Raw genomic sequence first — 18,737 nt, 5'->3', positions numbered from 1 at the left:
AGGCATTTTGTGATTAGAAACCTATTTTATGGTTATTTTTAATATCTGCTTCCTGCTCCCCTCCCCGAATCGAATGTCCCGTTAATATAATACATGTCCGCATTTATTTTTCATATTGCGAGGTAAACTTTTTTATATATTCTAACAAACAGTTTTTTTTCCCCGGGTTTTTTAATGTTACGTCAAGCCTGTACACTAAGAATGCAGGGATTCTCGGCATCATAACGCCCATATTTATGATCTAATGCTTTATTCCTCTTATTTGCTGCAGGGTTCAGGCATTTTATGATTAGAAAACTTTTGGTTATTTTATTTTGTAGGAAAAAACAGGAAACAGATATCTGTTTCCTGTCTTTCCTACAATATAGCTAGAATGTCCGCATTACTTTTTCAACTACGGACTACGTTTTTTTGGTTTTGTTTTTGTAAGGTACCACTACGCTGACAGTGTCATCTTATATTATTTTAATATCGTTTTTTCGTACTATTATTGTGGAAGTGTCCTGTATTTCTCTTGTCCCTCTCCTTATGTTGTCCGGTGGAAACAGATTCTCCCCCTTTCCCGCTAACCCTTCACCAGGTAAGATGTGTGCCTGCTGGATGTTCACATTAACATTGGTTTCATTATTAAACGCAAGACTATGTATGAAAACCATCTTCTAACTTGTGAGGGAAAAAATAGCCATATCTTGTAACTTTGTCCAGCTAGCTGACTGATAAATCAACTATGTGTAAGCTTATTCCCGCCGAGCGTGGAGCATCACCAAAGAATTATGATATGCAATAACATTGATATAATGTCTCATTGCTTGGGCACCCTTAAAAATTGTGTATTGGTTTAGAAAAAACGTGACTTTTTGTATACATTCAGAAGATGGTGAAATCATGGTTCAACCAGTTGCATATACTTTTTAAACCTTTCTGCAAATAAACACAGCTAGACACAGCTAGCTAGACTTAATTTTAATCTATTGATCGTGCTGGCCAACACGATTTCCTTGTTTTTTTCGTGTTGCTCAGAACGAATTTTAAACTAATGTATTTCAATTGGAAGTTAATTGCGTGCGTGCAAGCACGACATTCAAATGCCACGGCGCACAGAAGGGCTTTGGTTTTATTTAATTTCTGAACCTTGACATCAACTGAATACAACATTTTAATCATCAGAGATTCCTCATATATCATATTACATATCGTAGCCATATCGAACTCGCCCCCCCTCCGTTTTTTTAATGTTAGGCTACGTCAAGCCTGTACATTTAAGAAGTGATATTCAGCATCATATCGTCCTATATTTATGATATTTTTGTCATGCCAGGAGGGTCTACAAAAAAGACGTGTCCCTTTTGCAAGGGAGTTTTGTTTTGTGCGCAGAAGGTGTGTCCTCACTGCAAGACAGAGCAGCCTCTGAAGCAGCGCCTTAAAAAGAAGCTTCAGAAGTTTGATTATAAGAGAGAAGAATGGGTGGTTGGCCGTAAGAAGAACCACAACGTGGCATCCATTAAGGATGAAGCCACCATAATGGTTTGTGCAGATTTTAAAATCACATTGAACTGCTCAGACAATACTGGAAATAAGTTATGTGGTATACATGGAAAATCCTGTGATCCTCAGGTATTTCTGTGTTCATAACAAAAAAGTTCATAGAAGAAATGGACTGCGTTTATACCACTACAGCTTGTAAAATGTATACACTGCCAACTATAAATGCATTTGCAGCATTCACCTATTCAGTCACAGAAACACAAATGCTTCTCTCTATTTTGAATACATTTAGAAATTGTCATTGTTGATGCTTCAGTTTCTTTCTAGTTATCTAAATGAAAAACAAGTGTTACAAATGTGATACATATTGTACCCTTACTGTTGCTATTTGTCTTAAAGTTTAGTTTTTTGCTTACACATAATGAACTGTTCCTGTTTGCACATACATTTTTATACAAAAGTGAAACTCATCACGAAATCAGATCATCCTAAATGGCATTAGTATGGATTCTGTCCTCAGTAATGTCATATTTTTGTCATTAATCAATGTGTTCAGTTAGTTTTGTAGTTGCTATTCCATTTTTTTCAACTGATAATACAAACTTATGTCATTGCAGCTTGAGAAACTCCATGCTATTGGTTACAAACCAGTGCTTCTTCTTGGAAAGAAGACAAAGAAGGAGCAAACCAAGTGTGAGATCCTCACCCCTCGTTGCAGCCTTACTGATTTTGCCAAAGACTACCTCCAAGAGATTGGCTCATTTTATGAGTACCTTTGTGAAGGTAAGATGCATGCAATGCATGCTTAACAAATGGTATTATTAAATTATTGTATTGGAAAGGAATTATGGCCTTCTAGTTTTGTGGCAGCGGCGCAGTGCAAGTTTCATGCAGCGCAACCCAGCGCACGGTCAGTTTGGTAATTTGGTAGACAGCAGTGCGCTGAGATGGGTGTGGCGGTGCAGCAGGGGGAAGTGTCACAGATTCAGCTTGGCGCAGTGACAATTTCGTGCCAAAAAGCTGTGCCGAAAGTGTGCTGAAAGCCCGCCAGCTCCAACCTGGTCTACTTTCTGCGCAAGTAGTGATGTTAGATAAACGACTTGTAACTTCTTACAAGGAGAGTGGAGGATCCTTCCACATTGTGCCTGAAAACCAAACCTGCTGATCAGAGCCTCTGACCCGGTGTCACAGCTCTCCTCTCGTCTCGGTGGCACCGCGGATCCACAACACAAACGCACCCCGTAAACAGTAAAATTAATCTCTTGTTTATGACAGATACGACTACACACAATACACACATCTTAACACCTGTATGGTAATCCATCGATCCACTGATTGATTATCAAAGGCTTCAAATGCACGACCAGGAGGATGCTCAGCAACACAGCCGACGTGACCAGTCTTGCAGATTCGCTAAATGATGCAATTTTAAATCGTTTAAAGTCGTATTTTGATCAACATTATGTTTCAAATTAATTATTTCACTTGTGAACCGTGTAATAAGCGGGATAATGTATAGTTGGTCGGTTGTTATGGAGAAATAAACCAGGTTCCATACAACCTGTCGGGGTTTATTTCTCCATAACAACCTCCAAACTATACATTATCCCTTACATATCATGTGACATCACACAGCGGTCGCAGAGTCTGTCATCTCGTGGGCTGTGACAGCAATTCTCACAAAAGGAGTGGATTAACCTTTTTTTATGACACGGCTCTTTTGAATGCTGCGTTTTGATAACACAATGAATTACGCTCTTTATTCTACATCCTACGGTCTTGTATTTCTGTATAACAGTCCGTTGTTAACTATAACAGACCGTAAAGAGTAAATGTGAGCGTATTTATTAGTGGAAAAGGGTGCGTTTTTTCTGTTTTTTTATTTTTTCCACACTGGGCAACAGTTCTTAGTGTATCAGGGCAAATCTGATTAACAATAACCTCCTCCCAGACTATTTCTGCTTCATCAGTCCGTGGAGGTCTGTCCGTGTTACCATATATTCGGCCACTGTGAGCTTGGACCTGCCGGATCAAAACATCAGTTTCCTCCTGTAAAATGTTTGGCTGTCTGGCGTCGCTGTCTCCTTTGTCCATGTCAAAATATAAAGTGACAAAATAACGGTGCTCCTTCACCACACACATGTTAGTTTAAATAGTTTAGTTTAGTTTGATGTCAATCTTGTGAGTACTCTGTCATTGTCCTGTATAAACAATGTTATAGATAAAATAAGATGAGATAGAACTTTTTTTTAATCCTAAAGGACATTTTCATGCCAGATTATTGGTTTATTATAGTGTGAATGGAGTAAATGCTAATAATAGTTAGAGTAATGTGCATGTGTGGCATGCAGGGGGTGAGAGAAATTGTTCATGATGCTGAGAGTTTTCTCAGCATCTTCCTCTCTCACAACCAACTGGAGTTCCACTCCCATGACAGGAGCAGCTTTCCTGATGAGTTTATTGAGTCTGTTGGCATCAGCTTTCAGAACAGGACGCTGACCATAAAGTATGTAAGGGATAGTGTGCAGGGTCATTGTTTAGGAAAAAACCCTGACTGGGTGATGCAAGACCTTGACACGAAGTGGCTGGATACATGGTCCATTATACACCAAGAGCAGCAGTGATAATAATGGTCTGTTACAGAGAAATAAAATAATATTTTAATTAATTGAACCATATGATAATATTCTGAGTTATAGTTACAGTCACAAAGAATTAAATACAGTATAGATTTGTAGAAATTGAATAGATCCAGGAGACTCAAAAGTTTCCTGTAATCTAAAGTGAACACAAATCTGAATGAGATTTGACAATTTGTTTAACTGCAGGTTGGAACCAGGACCCAGATGTAAATGAGGAGGCGCTAATCACACTGCACCTCACACCCTGTGACCCACTGGAAGGGCCAAGCAAGGCGAACATGGAGGGACAAGCAGAGCAGACCAACATGGAGTGGTACGTGGAGCAGCAGACCAACGCAGAGGGACAGGCAGAGCAGACTGACGAGGAGGGACAAGCAGAGCAGACCGATGCGGAGCAGACCGACGCAGAGGGAAAGGCAGAGCAGACCGATGCGGAGCAGACCAACGCAGAGGGAAAGGCAGAGCAGACCGATGCGGAGCAGACCAACGCAGAGGGAAAGGCAGAGCAGACCGATGCGGAGCAGACCAACGCAGAGGGAAAGGCAGAGCAGACCGACATGAGTAAAAAGTCAGGTATGTACTAATGTTTATAGGGTGTTCTCAATTAATTACATTGGTAATCTCATGTCTCTGTTGATTATCAATATCTCATTATCACTGTTTATTAATACATTACATACAGTTAAGAAGGGATAGGGTCATCTTTTAAAGGATATATGAGTGAAGTATAATCTTATATTGCAGTGGCAACAAGGCATATGCCAGAGAGAAAGAAGCTACAAAAAAGTAAGTTTAAATTATTCCTGTTTGTTATCCTTACAGCACAAACCAATCATTTAATAATTTTGCATATTCACAAGAAATGTCTTTGGCAGGAACTTGGATAATGGTTTACTGGTTGACTTAATCAGAAAACATACACTGTGTGCCACTGCGCACATAGTTGCAAAAATTGAGTGTAGCATTAGTTCAGGCAGGCCACATAGTCAGCTGATGTGGGCAGGCCATGTTGGACAGGCTCATATCAGCTGGCTGGCTGTGATAGGCCAGCTCCTTATCAGCGGACCATATCTCCTCCTTCTCATTCAATTGGGCGCTCTATTTAAACTGCATCAGTCGGCCATCTGCTTCTGCTGCTTTCTCAGCTTGCTGCTTTACAACCCACCTCCTCCTTCTCATTTTGTTCTGACTTACCAATGTCATAATTGGGTCATTGGTGCTTGCTCTGTTCTGGGGGTCTTGCTGACTCTGCTCTCCCTGCCTCATGCCTTCCACATAGGTCAGTGAGAGCAGGGAGGTCCCAGAAAAAAGCCACGCCGTCAAAATTAAATTTTGCAATTGTAATTAAGTTTCTTTGACTGAAGTGGTCCCGGCTGAAATACATGTATTTACAGGGGTTGATGCTTTGATCATTTTCCCCACATTATTTGCCAAATAGTTGTAAGTTTTTATGAGAGATGATTTTTAACAGAAAACACAGGAAATCCATCAGGCTTAATGTGTTTAATTTTACCAAATAACTTTTGTAGTTAGGGTATAACATGCTAAGCATTCTATAACCATTCTTGGCTTGCATACCACTGAAGTCTTCACAGTTGTATTTTTCTTGTTGCTCCTAATCTAAAAAAAAAAAAAAAAAGTTAGTTAGTAACAGCTATGTTTTTATGTTCACAGATTGCTCTTACCATGCTCGTCTTGAGACTTTTCCCATAAGGAGAGTAAAGAGGGAGAGAGTGAGAAAGGTTAGACAGGGTAGACAGACACCCATGTAAAATTAGCTAACTCTGTTGCAATTAATTGTAATCATGTACTGCCCCTGCAAAAACAAAATAAAATACTTATTTGTTGAAATTCTACACAAATGCACTGTCAGTTTTAGAAACATCCTTGTGTATATCATCTGTAGGGTTTCAAAGGAGGTTAAATCGAAAGCAACTGGACTTAGTTATTTGTCTAGGAAGACGTTTCACCTCTCATCCAAGAGGCTTCATCAGTTCATGTAGCATCTGACCAGGCTGGGACTGGTCCAACTATCTGGTGTGGAGACTCACTATTTAACCTCTTGTGTGGGCGTTCACAAGGGTGATGATGTCACTGGTTCCCTTTTGTGCTCCAAGTGCCAACGACAGTCGTTTAAATTACTGCCTTTAATAGAAAGTTGGTTTCGACTTCGTTTATGCCCTATGTTGTTATAACGACAGTCGTTTAAATTACTGCCTTTGATAGAAAGTTGGTTTCGACTTCGTTAGTGCCCTATGTGTTATAACGACAGTTGTTGGAGTCACTTGCCACTTGTGAACAGTGGTTGTTCTTTGAGGCTAGATTGTTGAATCTCCTGGGAAGGGATGAAAGGGCAGCATTGTAAATTGGAGATAGGTGGTGTCTGAGGCCACCTCCCCTGTTGAGGGATGGTTTCTCTACTTTTACATAGATGGCTTCTTTAACTCCTCTTTCAAACCATCTGTCCTCTCTGTCTAAGATCCCAGTTGCTTTCGATTTAACCTCCTTTGAAATACTATGACCTGGGCAAATGAGAATATGCACCGGCCCATCTGTAGGGTGTTTTTGAATCACAGATTAAAACACAGTTTATACTGAACATATCATTATGAAACAATGTAAATATCAGGAAAGTCCCAATGCACCAACAAAACTCAGTGACTGCAACCACAGATAATAGCTGATTCGTAAGATTGAGATTGATGCCTTTTAGAATAATGATAGATGTCTTTCTTTTTTGTTGTTCTTTACTGTCTTTACAGGGCAAAGCAGAGATGTTGGTGGAGTGGGAGCCCTGTCCAGTTTGGTATGTAATTATGCAATTTTGCTTAATCTCTCCCTCTATAGGCCTAGTCTGCATTAATACTTAAAGGGATATTACAGCATAAATTTAACCCATGGTGAGTTAGACCCCCCCTCGAGAGATAAAATCTGCTAACCTTTAGCTTCTCTAGTTGTAGCAACTTTAGCAAAGACTGCACCATAACAAACAGCGCAGCATATTTCTCCACGCGCAAATTGCGATCAAACAGCCACTCACAGCGACAAATAATGCTCAGAACAGCACCAAACGTCATCAACAGTAGAACAGCGTCCCAGCCCATAATATGAGGCATCAAACATCTGTTTGCTTTGCCTGGTTTCTATTGAAAAGAGACGAAAAAAACTCACCCACTCTGCTCCAGTTATACGCTATGCAGCAACTTTTCATGTCCAGGATAGCATCCCGGCACTGACAACACACGTCCGAGGGTGACTGGCAGCACAAACATTCAGTCTCAGTGGCAGTTCCCTTCTGTGAAGTCTGCTTGTTACAGCCATGGTTGCAGGTAGTCAGCTGGTGCGGAGGCGATTACCGAGTGAAGTAGAGTCCTGCAGCTCAAAGATGAAAATGTGTGTTATTACTCCATGCAAATGCACTCAAAGTTCCTACGTATCTTGCCTATCAGTTTATAAAAGTTATTAGTTTGTTATTAGAGTGTTCACAGGGACATGAACAGAATTGGGCATTTCTAACTTTAGATATTTGCGGGAGAGAATCACGTAAACAAGCGTGAGAATAGACTGTTTGTACTGTTGATGATGTTTGGTGCTATTCTGACAAGGTTGATAGTCAAATCAGACCTCTCCGAATTGAATCGTCGACTATTTGAGGTCACCCCTAGAATATTCTGTAGGGTGACACGTGTTAGAAGGTTAAGCTTATTAGAAATACTCAGCAAGCACCAGTAACAAAAATAACATTTCTCATCTGTTTTCAGTGGCAAGGAATGGGCCCATTCCTGGCAGCCAAAGGATTCTCTTCAAATTGTTTAAAAATAAAAATGTGTAATGTGAATGTTTTTGTTTCAATGTGAATGTTTTGGTTGGAGCATATATGTCATCAAGTTTATATTTTGTATTTAAGGTCATGTTTATTTCTAGTTGAGATAAGATGGAGAACTCCACATAAACTTCACTTCTATTATATCAAAGCTCACGTATTATTTGATTTCATGTTCTTGACATTTTATTGCTTTTTAAAATTGGTTACTTTCGCAGTATGGAAAAACACAAGTTGTTAACTTTGTTGCTGACAAAAGGTCATGGCTGTACATAAAGAAATAAAGATCATTAACAAATGGGAAAAGGATAATGTGAGGCTATTATTTGTTTGACCCTCGCTGATGTCATTTTTGGTAAGGTAAATGCTGCAGTACCTGAGGCACTGTTGCTATGGAGATGCCAACACCAGACACACACAACACACACACATGCACTCCACCCTGTCCCAGTTCAGCTCTGTCCACAGCCCGTGCTGACATCAACATCGCTGACCGGACCTGTTGGTCCAAGTGGCCCTGCTCCGAGTGGTCCTGCGGGCCTGACTCATGTCACACTGTTCCAGCCTCCACCATAGAGCCTCCACCCGAAGAAGTCAGACAGTAACACATGACATACTTCTAGTGTGAATACACTTAGGTCTGCAACGTAACTCTGCAAACAGTCATCCCTTGGTGCGGGACCAATGCGCACCTGCAGATCCACAAATGATCATCTCCTATAAGCTTTGTGCAAATTCATGCAGGACATTGAAGTCATAAGGGGCCCCTAGCTGTTGTCATCTGACAGCCAGCTGATTAGTCTTTAGCCAATCACATTCAATCTAGAGTGGAGCCTTAAGCCCAAGTCTGTTAGGGAGGACTTTGTGGTGATGCCGATGAAGAATAAGTACCAGAGTCCTGTATGTCTTATGCTGAAGGAGTTTATTTACTTGGTCCAAGGAGAACAGAAGATTCGTCATCACAACATAAGTGCATGAGTCCACCTCAATTCTGAGGGTCAAACAGTAAAGCTCAGATTCTTATACTAGAAAGGTGGGCTGAGATAGCAAAGGGGAGATGTGTTAACATTCAATTGGCATAAACATGAAGATAAGGATTCACACCAGCTAGGAAACACAAAGTGTCATCCAGTGACGGAAGGCATTATCATCTAACTCTACAGCTGTGTCTGTAAGCAGCCAGAGTGAGATTGAAGTCGCCAAAGAGCATGTTCCTCAGAGAGAAAATAGGGCAGATAACTGATCACAACAGTAATCTTACAGAAAGTCACTATGACACAGAGGGATTGACCATTAACTTACACAACTATCTATAGGGAGATGAATTATCTAACAAAGTCTAATAACTTTGTTGCAATAGGCCTAAATGGTTTCAGTCCATGATGAGAGTGTTCCTGAATGCTCACCACAGGCAACTATATCAAAACATGACCTGTCAAAGGCCTGTCACAATGCGAGGAATGAGGCACAGGCCATAGGTAGGCCACTCTTTCCTTTTACCACATCCTGCCCATGTAAGGTAGGTTGTTTCTGCTGTGGCCTCAATCAATACAAAATACATAAAAGCTGGACATTGCAGAAAGAAAAATCTAATGAACCAAAGTGGGGCCCAGTAGAGAAAGTTTGGGAACCACTGATCTATTCTATCAGTGTGGGAAAGGGTGCAGTAGCTATAGCCTAGGCTATGTTTATGGTCATATTAAGGGAATGGGGAATATGCTTATTTGCAAGAATATGTATTTGTATGGGAAGATTGGGTCTTAACTGATCCAAATTGAAAAATATGACTGTGTGGAAGGCAAACATCAATATTGTGAACATATTTGGCCATTAAATAGGCCTTAAAAAATGTTGGATTTATTTTATCTAGCTGGGACCCTAAGGCATCTGAGAAAGTACACCTGAAAGTGGCTTGGCTGGGACCAAGTCGAAAATGAAATTTTGTCGTAGGTGGACAATGAAGACATCATTGGAAAGGTCTTGACCTAGAGAGTAATATATTTCAGAATGAGACATATGGGTGTTTCCTTCTCCCCAGGAATGACCTTTGAACCTTGAAATTGGGGTGTTTTTGAAGACTCATAAATCAGCAACAGAAAGTGCTAGAGATATGGGATCAACAGTTTTGGAAAGCTCTTGATCTATACTATTATAACCGAATCAGTGTCAATAGGGGGCGCCACTGATGAGGGCCAAAATCTAAAAAAAACATGATTTCACCATGTTGTCAATCACATGCATAAAATCTGACCTAAAAAATGTGTTCCCTATCCTTAAAAACTATAAATAAGCCAACAATATTCTTGGTTATGACTTCACATAATAGAGAAAACACATTGGAACTACAAAACAATATGGCGGAGCATAGCACTGTGTATTGCAACTTCCGGACATGTCCCCATCTTTGTAGTTTTCAGTTGATGTTAGGGTTGGTTGATAGATTAGGGTTGCGAAAACATATTTCTTATTACTTTTTAATACAAAAAAATCAAACTTAAGATATATGGTCATGTCATTTGAAAAGGTATGTCTCAAAAACATAAACATATACATTTATTACGGTGTAGTACACGTCTCTCAGACGTAACTTATGCTCGACTGACGGAGATGCGTTCAGTGGCGGGAGGATTTAGGGTTGCGAAAACATATTTCTGGTTAGGCTACTTTATAATACAAAAAAAATTAACTTAAGGTATATGGTCATGTAATTTGAAAATGTATGTTTGAAAAACATGAACATATACATTTGTTACGGTGTAGTAGACGTCTCTCAGACGTAACTTCAGATACTGACGGAGATGCGTTCAGGGGCGGGAGGATTTGAAAACATGTCTCGCTCGAGAGAGAAAAATCACAGAATATACACAGGCGACACGCCTATGCCTTATATGCATGGATGTAGCTTATATGTCTAAAGACTGTCCCGTCCTCATGACGTGAGTGATTGAGGATCGGATTGTGGTCCACGTTTAGTGATGAGGAAACTGTCACTGTCAGCAGCTGCTCCAGACACACCACCAACTATGTTGATTGTATGAACACTAGCACCATAGGCTATACTCACCTCATTCATAATGATTATTAAACCATAACCTAACGTCATAAATCTGTCGGCTGCTGTCCAGTCCGGTGCAATCGCCAGTTGTCCCCCTACCAAGGGGGCGATTTCACAGTTGCTCTTTGTCCAAAGTGGAGGATGACAGAAAGAGTTCCAGTGATAGTTGTGTATGTGTGAATATGAATAATTTGGTCTCATATAGTGTCATGTTGTGTCTGTATTATTTTTTTATTGAACAGAGCTGCCAGTGGATGCAAAACATCTTTTATCTAATGTTGTATTGAATCGTGTAATACTGAATACTGTACATAAGTTAAATGTTTCATAATACATTTTAAGACACATGATTATACTTATATTAAATAAGTGTCAAAGTAACACACACAGAAACAATGCATGACCTCCATTCATGTGCACACAGTGGTTTTTATTTCTGAACACTACAGACACTGCCTTGGACATGGTAGGCTATGTATAACTCAGCAATAGGCTATAGTAAAACGCAGAGGCCAACATCTTGAGGATAGTGGGGGGACTGCTTTTTATTGATTTAGCTCTGCTTTTAACACGCTTCAGCCACATCTTTTAATTCAGAAACTGAAACAACTGGCTGTCAGCCCCTCAGTATCACTCCTTTTTAACAAACAGAACTCAGCTACTTAAGGTCAGTAATAGTGTTTGTCAGGTAAAAACCATAAGCACAGGAGCTCCACAGGGGTGTCAGCTGACCAGTTCTGTTCACATGGTTCACAAATGAGTGCTCAGCAAGTCACACACAGAATTATATTTTCAAATACTCTGATGACTCTGTAGTGCTGAGCTAACTCCAGGAGCATGACAACACTAACATTTATCATTCTGAAGTGGAAAGGTTTGTTGAGTGGTGCGATCTCACAATAAATGTTAAAAAGACAGAGGAGATCAGTTTCGATCCCACAGAAGTTTGTGATCACAGCAAAATTGTCATCCACAACCAACCAATTGCACAAGCCCAGTCCTACAAGTACCTTAGTTTCCACATATACCAAACTTAAACATGGACCACCCATGTAGACTGCGTGTGTTCTAGACTCCTCCAAAGATTGTACTTTCTAAGGAGTCTGCGACTATACAGAGTTGAGCAGAGAATTATGTTTTAATTTTTATCAGGCTGTGTTGGAAAGCGTTATCAGATATGGTATGCCTGTTTGGTTTGGAAACCTCCCTGTTTCAACTAAATCAAAGCTACTGCACCTGGTTCACACAGCCATGAAAATGATTGGCCTTAAAGATCATTACAATCTGTAGTCACTGAAAGGTGTGTACTGAAACAGGTCTCTTTGTCTTTTAGTCTCTACCTCTGGTCCTCTTCAGTGTAAGGATCCAAAGACTGGGTGGTAGCGGGAACTGAGGCACTCAGAGTGGGAGAGTGATTTAAAAAAGCCTTTGTTGCAGCATGGCCATACAAATTAAAACAAGCCAATGCCTTGCGGCCACAGGCCTTCATCAGGGCTGATATAAAATGGCTGCCCATATGTAACCTATATACAGGGAAAGGTCACATGTCTGTGCAGGCCTTATAGTAGAAATAAACTGGTAACTTAATGATAAACTGGTGAAGAGTCATCTCACTTCAGCTCCCCATAAAACATGGCTCAATATGAGAACAGGGAATCACAAATGTGTCAATTGCAATTGTTGTGATAATAGATCAATGCCAACCGATTCACGGATGTTACTTCAGGTTAGAGATATGATATTAAATCATTTATAAATTGCAACACGTTTGTTGTGTACAGACTGGAATGCCTGTGTGGCTGGTTTTATATTGGGAGAATGAAACATAAATTGAAGGTATGATTAGTTGAACATAAACATGCCATTAGGACAGGCAACCAGCAATATCCTATGGCTTTACATTACAACAAGACCAACCACAGCAGCTGTAACACCTTGAAGATCTCAGGCATAGAGCATATAGCTAGTTCAGCAAGGGGCTGAGACAGGTTAAAAAGTCTCTCACAGAGAGAATCCATTTGGATATATACTCTGAAAGCTACACAGTACCCAGGCCTAAATGGTGAACTTGACTTCTCCCCTTTTCTTTGATCTAGGCGGGATCCAGCTCCCTTGGCCAATATAAGTCTTCCTTCAACTTCCTGAATGAGAAACCCTAACCTGATGATTTACAGTGCTTGAAATGTTCTCTATTGTTGTTTGCTTGTATATTTTGTATTGTTCTTCTTTCATGTCCGTTTAAGTGTGGATGTATATTGTATTCTACTGATAAACACCACAATCTGTGTTTCTACTATAAGGCCCTTTCCTAGGAAGTCAGGTTACATATGGGTATGAGGTTACATATGGGCAGCCATTTTATATCAGCCCCGATGAAGGCCTGTGGCCGCAACGCGTTGGCTAGTTGTTTTTAATTTGTATGGCCATGCTGCAAAAAAGGCTTTGTAAATCACTCTCCTACTCTGAGTGCCTCAGTTCCCCCTACCACCCATTTCTGCATTGGAGTTTAAAATATCACTGCAACTTTTATGATCTTATTGTGTTTTTTGTAACTCTTATTGTGTGCTTTCTATCGTGTTTTTATGTGTACATGGGTATGTGGCTGATGGGTCTGGCAGCACGGAGTCCAGTTCGTCATGCAGCATCAATCTGTGAAAAAAAAAACATGGTAAGAGAAGGTGAAATCTAGAATGAACAAGCTGTATAAATCATTTACAGGTATGGTTGCAAAATAAACACTAGTATACAGTACATACTTGAGTAAATTACCTAAATTGTGACATCCTCTTCGTCTTCACTGCTGTCTGGACTGCTGAGGTCACTTTGATCCTCCTCCTCAATGTGCAGATGGACAGAGGCCTCAGGACCTAAAGCAGTCTTGTACTGTCGGAGGACCACTTGCAACTGCTCCAACAGTTCAGACAGTTGTTTTTTCAAGAGACAGCAAAGTCCTTCGTTGCCCTGGTCTACATTTCCAAGGACACAAGACACATTATAGATGCACTCCACAGCAAGATGTCTGTCTTCTGTGACTGACACTGATTTCGGCTCACTTCTTTTAATCTTGAAAGCAATTATTTCAATGAATACATTTTTGTTCCATCTTACCATTCTCAGCCACCTTGTTCTTCAGCTCCTCTGCCTGCTTCTGCAACCATGTGCAATGTTGCTCCATCTCCAAAAGCAAAATGCTCTTCTCCTCTTCCAGCCGCTTTGTTAACATCACTTGGTCAAACAATGCCTCCTTGATTGTGATGTTTTCTGTACACAATAACAGTAAAATTAAAATACACCCACAAACCTAATGGATATTAAAACGCTTAATATGTTATGATTTAGTTCAGTATACTCGAAGTACAAGAACTCAAAATAATTCTTATGAAGCTTTACAAAACTGACATACCACTGCCATGAACCTCCCATGGCCACAAAGGGGACACAGTGCTCTCTCCAGTGAATGTGTTTTCCACAGCAGCCACATTGATTGCTGCAGAGTCCGGTACTAGTCCATTGTACCTCTGCATCTCCTGAAGAAGCAGTTTTTTGTCCTCTCCCAGCTTCCTCCGAAGGCGGTGGCGAAACTTGCTGCTGTCTGAAAAGACATTAAGAGCAAGAACACTATCTAGATTATCATAATCTAATGGCAGTTTAAATAATGGACAGTTAGAATTCATGAATTGCAAGTACATGCATTTGTTGGAATGTTTAACACTACAGTAGATTGATTTTATGAGCTTGTTTTATTGTTATACCATCCTGACGGTAGAGGGTTTGCTTCTGTTGCCTGACACTAAGGTAGAGCCCCACAATGGACTGCTGAAGTTCGCTCTGTGTGGTGCCTTCAGTGTTATGCGGTGCGTTTGGTGTCTCTATAGAAATAAAAGTTACAGTAAATTCAATATAACAGAACACAGGACTTTAAATTTAAGAACTTGTTTTGGTCTACATATAAAATCCATTTTAATACAACTTGGTTGTAAAACATGCGATGTGCACTCTTTGCACTGATTTCTGTTATCTGGTCTTGCTTACCTCCAGCTGCCCATTCAATCACCTCAGAGATCCACTGTGATGTTTCATCATCTGAGCAATATACCTCCGTTTTTAGTGCAGCTAGCCTTGCAGTCTCGTCCAGGAGTCTTTGACATGTCTGATAAATAGTGTTATACAATAATCAGGTTAAAGCCCTTAAGGATTAACAAGCCAAGTGACCAACAAATACAGACTTACCTTTACATATCTCGGAGGCCCTCCTTGAACTTTCTCTTGCTGCTGTCCATTGGGAGTCCCCACATTTTCCTTTTCCATGTCTCTATAACATACACAACAAACATAAATAAAATAATTGCAATTGTGTCTGCTATATAGGTCATTGTTTCTTTAAATTTAATTCCAGTAATATTTCAGCAATAAAGCTATTTTGTCACATTTTGTCACACAATATAACTTGCATTTTTCACTGCTTTTTGGATGGCCTCAGTAAATGTGGACACTTCACTGTCTTTTGCCACAAAGAGCCCCTCAAAAAAGGCAGGGTCCTCACTGCTGAAGAAGAAAGACAAATAGATAGATGCATTAGTCACACAGGAATATAAATGAATCAATAAAAACAATGGAAAAAAGAGCACCTTCCACTTTGGCCAAAGCGATACAACTTCCTGTTTCCATCTGCCGAAACAGCCAACATTTCAGGTGTGCAGGCTGGGCAGGTGAATTCAGCACCACAGCAGAGTTGGTTTTCCTCAAATGAAGAGTACGAAAACTCTAAGAAACTGCACTGCAGTGCATCTCCATTGATATGTCCAGACTAGAAGATACAGAGAATTACACATTTTTGTGATGTCTGCTTATGTAAATACAGTTTTTTACGTACTCTTCCTCCACACTTTGTGCGGTGCTCCAGCAACTTTGCGAAGGCCTGTCTGGCAAAACCAGGAGAAATTACCTTCAGTTCCTGGAAGGAGCTCAAAAGGTCCAATGTGTACAAAGTAGACACATTAAGAGAGGCCGGCCAATATCCGCTCCTAATGAGGTCCTTTAATTCAGGAGTCCACTGCCTCTGGCATGTTCCACACAAATACAGTGGCTGCAAGTCATAACGCCCTTGGAACATAATGCAAATAAACAACATCATGAATACACACCAACCACATACTTAATACACATGATCTGTGTAGTGTAGTGAATTGTTCTTACCATTGATGGTAATTAAAATCACTGGTTTCCCTGGTGATATGATGATGTTTGTGCCCTCACAAGAAACAGCATGGTGCCTTCGCAGCTGGCAAAATGCATGCTGACAAAAACAAGAAACCACTACATTACATTATTTGTAACAAGTTAGAAATACATATGGAAACAATTAGGCTTAGATTGAGACATACCTTGCTCATGGGTGCAATATCCATCCTCCTGTTTCATGATGTGTGTGGTTGGAGGAACAGCTTTAAAAAAACCCATCAATAATGGATTCCCTGTTGTGGAGTGGCTGCTTTTTGTGATGCAGTACATCACAGTCGCCACTGAACCACTCGTCGGGAAGACAATCTCTGCACCTAGAAGGGAAAGGCAAAATGATTATAAAAAATTATTAATTCAAGTTAGGATATTCTGAATCAGGTGAGATACAAAATTGTATTTATTTGGTTTATGTGTCTCAGGGTTTAGCCCCTTGCAGTTGGGCACAGGAGGTCCTAAATAATTTTCCACATTCCTGTGGGATGCTTCTGAAATTTTCAAGTTTTCTACCAGCACAAAAGAAAACATAATTACACACTGACCACTAATTCTAAAAGCCGATCATGGAATAAGTTTAGTATTTAAGAATACCAACCGAATGACAGCAGGCTCATTGCAGAGGTAACACAAAGGATGACCAACAGCCTCCTTCTCTATGAGGCACTGGAGGTTGTATGGTCTTGACTCTTTCCAGCGCTCCGAGGCTTTATGCTGACGGAAAGACCTGGATGATGCTGAGCTTCTTTGAGGCTCATCAGAATGACATGATGCCAAAATAGCAGAGAGCCTCTCCATATTTTTTTCTGTAAAGAAAATATAAACTTGCGTTATATAAGATGATTTAGATTACATATATAATATTAAAACAATTAATCAACAGATAGCATACACATATTTTCATCACCATGGACCTGGCTATTACCATTAGTGTTCTTTATCTATGTAATACATTGTCTTACAGTGTAAGGTTTGTTCCAATGTCTATCTTAAATTAAATTATACATGGAGATTTGAAGGTAACATTTAAAGTTAAATTCATTCATCACTGTTTTTATTTTTATTTAGTCTTTATTTAACCAGGTAAAAAAGACCAGTTGAGATCGAGATCTCATTTTCAAGGCATTTTCAAGTGATTTACCAAATTTTGCCAGAGGACTTGCTGAGGGGAAAGTAGGCAGATCTCCCAGGGAGCAGTCAGGTGGAGGCTGTGCACCTGTAAATAAGCACATAGAAGAGTAAGAATGGATTAGGGTAGGATTAGGACTGCAATCATGTTTTTTCCACCTACATACTAATTAACAATTGATATAATCAGACAAACTACGTATATTCACATGAAATACTTGGTTATGTAATTAACTGCAATGCCACTGAAAAAAATTGTTATCTACTTTTCGATACATCAACAATTTACACAAACAACCTGTAGCTGAGGCGCTGCGTCGCCCACCACGCCTTCCCCTGGGCTTGCCTTGTCCTTGCCTTGTCCTCTTATACTTTGATGTCCGTTTCCTCATCTGAGCTGCTTCCTATGAGTTGATAAAAGTCTTGTCAAACTGATGTGGTTAAAGGTACCTAAGCAAAAACAGATGACAAATCAAAGCAAACCCCAACATCTACTGAATCAAGGGATTTATCCACACCCTTACCATAATGTCGCCATCTGTAGTTAAGGATATTGGAAAACTTGCTCTCCAATGTTTTGCATTACATATTTCACTATTGCACTACAGTCATGAACAGTCTGCCTGTGGCCTCAATTTACTGTATTCATTTGTTTACTGAATCCATAGCTCTAAGAGCAGATATTATTCACTACTGATACAGAGTCAGCATCGTCTGGGCCTTTTTCATCATTTCTAAACGCCACAGAGCATGCTTGGATGTTAAATACTCAACTGCATTGTTTAATAAAACAGTAAAACAAAATCTTCTGCACTCATATTTCTACACACATTCAGTAAGGGATATAATTTGAATGGTCAAGTAAAGAATGATGTAAACACTAACCCTGGCTTCAGCAAGAATCTGATCATGCTTCAGTTCAACAGCCATGCGTCTCCCCTCTTTGTATTTGGGATTCTGGGGGTCAATGTTATATCTGTCCATTGCAATACCGACAGATACAGACAAACAAATAAACAAACAAACCAACCAATACAGACAAACAGGCTGACTAACAAACAGTTATACAGATAGCTGAGAGATAGATAGAGAAACAGAGAGCTAGACAGACAGACAGACAGACAGACAGACAGAATCCTGCAACAAAAGGGAACAATAAAAGCACCAGATCATAAATATAGGACGATATGATGCTGAATATCACTTCTTAAATGTACAGGCTTGACGTAGCCTAACATTAAAAAAACGGAGGGGGGGGCGAGTTCGATATGGCTACGATATGTAATATGATATATGAGGAATCTCTGATGATTAAAATGTTGTATTCAGTTGATGTCAAGGTTCAGAAATTAAATAAAACCAAAGCCCT

At 40.0% G+C, this 18,737-nt stretch overlaps 1 protein-coding gene and 2 long non-coding RNA genes across 3 annotated transcripts; 1 reads left to right on the top strand and 2 right to left on the bottom strand.

Annotated features, from left to right (window-relative positions):
• The first annotated feature begins 4,824 nt into the window (after nucleotides 1-4,824).
• Nucleotides 4,825-6,965, top strand: LOC146966261 (uncharacterized). Its single transcript, XR_015034537.1, has 3 exons — nucleotides 4,825-4,913; nucleotides 5,802-5,869; nucleotides 6,890-6,965. It is a non-coding gene; the product is annotated as an uncharacterized LOC146966261 (long non-coding RNA).
• Nucleotides 6,966-12,515: 5,550 nt separating this feature from the next.
• On the bottom strand, nucleotides 12,516-14,679 carry LOC146966260 (uncharacterized). Its single transcript, XM_085763957.1, has 5 exons — nucleotides 14,667-14,679; nucleotides 14,409-14,597; nucleotides 14,114-14,266; nucleotides 13,775-13,971; nucleotides 12,516-13,654 (listed from the first exon to the last, which is right to left on the bottom strand). The coding sequence occupies exons 1-4, from the start codon at nucleotides 14,677-14,679 to the stop codon at nucleotides 13,775-13,777; spliced, it is 552 nt and encodes a 183-aa protein (XP_085620083.1). The 3' UTR covers nucleotides 12,516-13,654.
• Nucleotides 14,680-15,254: 575 nt separating this feature from the next.
• Nucleotides 15,255-16,088, bottom strand: LOC146966259 (uncharacterized). The gene is made up of 3 exons (XR_015034499.1): nucleotides 15,879-16,088; nucleotides 15,634-15,812; nucleotides 15,255-15,550 (listed from the first exon to the last, which is right to left on the bottom strand). It is a non-coding gene; the product is annotated as an uncharacterized LOC146966259 (long non-coding RNA).
• Between the last annotated feature and the right edge of the window lie 2,649 nt (nucleotides 16,089-18,737).

The sequence above is a fragment of the Trachurus japonicus genome, chromosome 20 (assembly GCF_045865225.1).
Source record: "Trachurus japonicus isolate A0001 chromosome 20, Traja_1.0".
Taxonomy (NCBI): Eukaryota; Metazoa; Chordata; class Actinopteri; order Carangiformes; family Carangidae; genus Trachurus; species Trachurus japonicus.
Note: the sequence above shows the minus strand (reverse complement) of the source record. Positions and strands in the feature narration are given on the sequence as shown.

Coding starts and splice junctions, on each gene's coding strand:
- LOC146966260 (XM_085763957.1), bottom strand. Junction 14,267..14,408: donor ATGGGAGGTTCATGGCAGTG/GTATGTCAGTTT, acceptor TATTGTGTACAG/AAAACATCACAATCAAGGAG. Junction 13,972..14,113: donor GAACAAGGTGGCTGAGAATG/GTAAGATGGAAC, acceptor TTGGAAATGTAG/ACCAGGGCAACGAAGGACTT.